The following is a 5000-nucleotide window of genomic DNA, read 5'->3' on the forward strand; positions in this document are numbered from 1 at the left end:
GTGGGTTCTTCATTTTAATGTTGACTCCTTGAGCCCAAAACACCGCTGATGATGTCGAGGATGATCTGGACGATCTGGTCGAGGGCGGCCTGGGCCTCCGGGGTCAGATGAGGGTAAATGTCGGTGTAGATGATGGACAGGTCGACGAGGACCTGGTTGATGTCGGCCTCGCCGGAGTTGACCTGGCTGAGGATGTCGTCGAGGGCGTGCTGGACCTCCAGGATCTCCTCGGGGGACATGTCGGCGATCACGATCTCCATCTGGTGCTGCAGCTCGGCCAAGGCACTGGGGAAGGAAAGGAATCTTCGCATGTGGCTGACAAGAAACATTCCCGTGCTGTGAAAAATGGATTAAGGCCCTATCACACTAGCACTTTTACTGTCAATTTTTGCGCTTTCGACTGAATTAGAGGCTTTCCACAAGTTCGTATGCAAAATACCTCCCAGACGAAGACGGTTACATTTCCGTCTAACAATTTCCGTACTGATCTTGTTCTACGGAAGTTCTATACAACTAGATTTTTTGTGATGAATTAGATAGAATAAGTTAATGTAAACCGAATTTACTATTCTAGAATATATCTTTATATAATATAAATAATTATATATATCTTGTAGGTAACGTGATTCCCGGAACCTCAATCGGATGGCGCCATATTTGTTTACATGGGCACTATGTTCTCTGCCTTACTAGTGTGATAGGGTCAATTCATTTGCAAAAGGAAAATTCATATGGAAATGCAAACATTGACGAAAAAAGTACTGGTGTGACAGGGACACTGAGAAAATTGTGCATAACAAGTACAAACATAGAATTAGGGAAGGTAAGTGTATAGTTTTTTTCTGGACATGCGCCAGTTATGCCAGTTAAAACAGTATTTGAGGGAGGAAGGCGTAGGAACGCGTTAGTCAGTGAAGAGAGGGGTATGAATTAGAAAAGGATGGAAACCACTGCCTTATGGTTAGAATCAGCCCTCCAAATCTGCATGAGAAGCTTTTCTTGACTAACAGTTGTCTGAAATGTGTGAAACTATCGCAAACGTCAGAACCAAAGTGTTCAAAGGCTTGAAAAGAGCTCAGAGTGCCATGTGAGCGACTCACTTTGCGATGTCCTCGTCAGTGAAGCCAAGGGCGTGGAGGATGGCGATGAGGGTGTCCAGGATGGTCTTGGGCCGCGCCTCCTTGCCCGCGGCGCCGCTGATGATGTCGAGGATGATTTGGACGATCTGGTCGAGGGCGGCCTGGGCCTCCGGGGTCAGATGAGGGTAAATGTCGGTGTAGATGATGGACAGGTCGACGAGGACCTGGTTGATGTCGGCCTCGCCGGAGTTGACCTGGTTGAGGATGTCGTCGAGGGCGTGCTGGACCTCCAGGATCTCCTCGGGGGACATGTCGGCGATCACGATCTCCATCTGGTGCTGCAGCTCGGCCAAGGCACTGGGGAAGGAAAGGAATCTTCGCATGTGGCTGACAAGAAATATTCCCGTGCTGTGAAGAATGGATTAGAGTGAAGTATAAAACCCTCACAATACTGTCATACAGTGACTTTGAACATAGAGAGAAAATCAGAATGAGGTCTTAATTGAATCAGTTCACTTTTCCACAGTACTTAAACTACAATGCCATAAATCAGATAGTAATTTACCACAGTTGCAGTTATTACAGTCTAATTCAAAGCAGATGTATGACATTTATATGTATATGTATGAATTTCAAGTATATTGTATTTATAAAAACAGTCTCAGGTCCTAGCAAAGCAGCTGTCAACAGCGTCTTGTTTTGTGAAACACATTGGAATCAGATGAAAGTTTTACATGAATGGCAAAATGTAAATAGAGCAGTGACGAATGCCGTCAAGTTTAACTGACGGCACTTGCCAATAGACAGTTTAGGGCAATAGATTCCAACCTGTGGAGCACGCCTGGAAAGTCCGAAAGTCTGCTTGGGGGGGCGAAGTGTTGATTAAAAAGGTAACTATATTTGAAAACTATTAATTATGGTGGAATTTGAGAAACTTAGTTCAGAGGAACGAGTACAATCATGAAACTAGTGAAAGTAAGTGTATAGTTCTTTCTGGACATATGCCGGCTATATCAGTAAAATACAATATTTGAGGATGGGAGTCGTATGGAACGCGTCAGTCGGGGGGGGGGGGGGGTTAGAAAAAGTTGGAAATCATTGCCTTATAGTTAGAATCAGCCCTCCAAATCTGCATGAGAAGCTTTTCTTGACTAACAGTTGTCTGAAATGTGTGAAACTATCGCAAACGTCAGAACCAAAGTGTTCAAAGGCTTGAAAAGAACACAGAGTGCCATGTGAGCGACTCACTTTGCCATGTCCTCGTCAGTGAAGCCAAGGGCGTGGAGGATGGCGATGAGGGTGTCCAGGATGGTCTTGGGCCGCGCCTCCTTGCCCGCGGCGCCGCTGATGATGTCGAGGATGATTTGGACGATCTGGTCGAGGGCGGCCTGGGCCTCCGGGGTCAGATGAGGGTAAATGTCGGTGTAGATGATGGACAGGTCGACGAGGACCTGGTTGATGTCGGCCTCGCCGGAGTTGACCTGGTTGAGGATGTCGTCGAGGGCGTGCTGTACCTCCAGGATCTCCTCGGGGGACATGTCGGCGATCACGATCTCCATCTGGTGCTGCAGCTCGGCCAAGGCACTGGGGAAGGAAAGGAATCTTCGCATGTGGCTGACAAGAAACATTCCCGTGCTGTGAAAAATGGATTAAGGCCCTATCACACTAGCACTTTTACTGTCAATTTTTGCGCTTTCGACTGAATTAGAGGCTTTCCACAAGTTCGTATGCAAAATACCTCCCAGACGAAGACGGTTACATTTCCGTCTAACAATTTCCGTACTGATCTTGTTCTACGGAAGTTCTATACAGCTAGATTTTTTGGGATGAATTAGATAGAATAAGTTAATGTAAAGCGAATTTACTATTCTAAAATATATCTTTATGTAATATAAATAATTATATATATCTTGAAGGTAACGTGATTCCCGGGACCTCAATCGGATGGCGCCATATTTGTTTACATGGGCACTATGTTTTCTGCCTTACTAGTGTGATAGGGTCAGTTCATTTGCAAAAGGAAAATTCATATGGAAATGCAAACATTGACGAAAAAAGTACTGATGTGACAGGGACACTGAGAAAATTGTGCATAACAAGTACAAACATAGAATTAGGGAAGGTAAGTGTATAGTTTTTTTCTGGACATGCGCCAGTTATGCCAGTTAAAACAGTATTTGAGGGAGGAAGGCGTAGGAACGCGTTAGTCAGTGAAGAGAGGGGTATGAATTAGAAAAGGATGGAAACCACTGCCTTATGGTTAGAATCAGCCCTCCAAATCTGCATGAGAAGCTTTTCTTGACTAACAGTTGTCTGAAATGTGTGAAACTATCGCAAACGTCAGAACCAAAGTGTTCAAAGGCTTGAAAAGAGCTCAGAGTGCCATGTGAGCGACTCACTTTGCGATGTCCTCGTCAGTGAAGCCAAGGGCGTGGAGGATGGCGATGAGGGTGTCCAGGATGGTCTTGGGCCGCGCCTCCTTGCCCGCGGCGCCGCTGATGATGTCGAGGATGATTTGGACGATCTGGTCGAGGGCGGCCTGGGCCTCCGGGGTCAGATGAGGGTAAATGTCGGTGTAGATGATGGACAGGTCGACGAGGACCTGGTTGATGTCGGCCTCGCCGGAGTTGACCTGGTTGAGGATGTCGTCGAGGGCGTGCTGGACCTCCAGGATCTCCTCGGGGGACATGTCGGCGATCACGATCTCCATCTGGTGCTGCAGCTCGGCCAAAGCTCTATAGTTTTAGATACAGAGCTTAGTTTTCACACCTGTGTTTTATATCTATATATCCTATTTCACGTGCCAAAAACTTTCCAAGTGATATTACTTTTATTCGCTTGAACTTACGCCGCAATTTCTTCATCGCTGACGCCAAGGCTGTGGAGGATGCTCAAAATGGTGTCGAGGATGGTGCGAGGGGCGGCCTGGCCTGCGAGGGTTGGGCAGCAAAGTGATGAGACGGAAATGGGAGATGAATACGCTGCGTAAGTTACTGTACTGTCATGAATAGGGGGGAAACCTGTCTGTGATACTTATCTCGAAATCGGGGAACCCAAGATATATCAAATAAATCAAGATGATCATGGTTTTAAAGCTACTCGTTTCAAACTGTATATTCAGATTATAATGGTATAATGTGTATAGCTTTTGCATTTTATGGACAATGCAAATGATAACAACACCAGCAGCGAAAGAGAACAATAGTGGTAATCATGAAATAGTAGCTGCAGTAATAGCAGTAGTAGTAGTAATAGTTGTAGTAGGAGTAGTTGCAATAGTAGTAATTGCAGTAGTAGTTGTTGTTGTTCTTTTATCAGTAGTAGTGATAGTTGTATTTGTGACAATAATATATGTTTATTTACCAGACAAGCGAACGGGTCGCAGGGCGGGGCGGAGCTGCTTGACGGGGGCGGAACCAAGGACCAGCTGGTGCGGAGGCAAGGCTGGGCGGGCGCGGGCGGGGAGGGACGCCGCCCCCGCGCACGCCAGGCCGGCCAGAAGAAGCAGCGCGATTTTCATCCTGTTAAACGAATTGCAGGGTTATTAATTGTGATTTGATTCATTAGCGATGTTTATCTATGCTTTCATTATGTGTACTGACATTTTTAATGAGTGTGGCTAACGTTTGATTATTATTTTTTGACGAGGAACACAAGCAAGTTATGCTTTGCTACGTCTTGCCAATTCTAACGATCCTAAGAAAGAAAACGGAAAGGAACGGAAATCAACGAGGAGGGAATCTTTCCTTACTTTCATTAACGTAAGAAGATAAGGAAATAAGAATTAGAAAAAAATATATATAAATATACCACAGAAGGTTATGAAAAATTAGAATAAAAAAAACGTCCAAATGCATTTCAGTAGCTTAATATCTACCATTATTAGCAAAAGGTCTTACAAAGTGAGAGTTTAGAATGAAA

At 45.2% G+C, this 5000-nt stretch overlaps 1 protein-coding gene across 1 annotated transcript in view; it reads right to left on the reverse strand.

The window, feature by feature from the left end:
- Positions 1-5000, reverse strand: part of LOC119575148 — a 5692-nt gene that overhangs the window by 166 nt on the left and 526 nt on the right. The window contains exons 2-7 of the mRNA XM_037922624.1: positions 4443-4600; positions 3928-4009; positions 3479-3814; positions 2328-2663; positions 1101-1436; positions 1-285 (exon numbers count right to left, since the gene is read on the reverse strand). The exon at positions 1-285 is cut by the window's left edge and continues 166 nt beyond it. Of these exons, the coding sequence (XP_037778552.1) occupies positions 15-285; positions 1101-1436; positions 2328-2663; positions 3479-3814; positions 3928-4009; positions 4443-4599 (1518 nt within the window). The 5' untranslated portion in view covers position 4600 and the 3' untranslated portion in view covers positions 1-14. The remainder of the gene's footprint in view (positions 286-1100; positions 1437-2327; positions 2664-3478; positions 3815-3927; positions 4010-4442; positions 4601-5000) is intronic.

Source organism: Penaeus monodon, chromosome 7 (genome assembly GCF_015228065.2).
Source record: "Penaeus monodon isolate SGIC_2016 chromosome 7, NSTDA_Pmon_1, whole genome shotgun sequence".
Lineage (NCBI taxonomy): Eukaryota > Metazoa > Arthropoda > Malacostraca > Decapoda > Penaeidae > Penaeus > Penaeus monodon.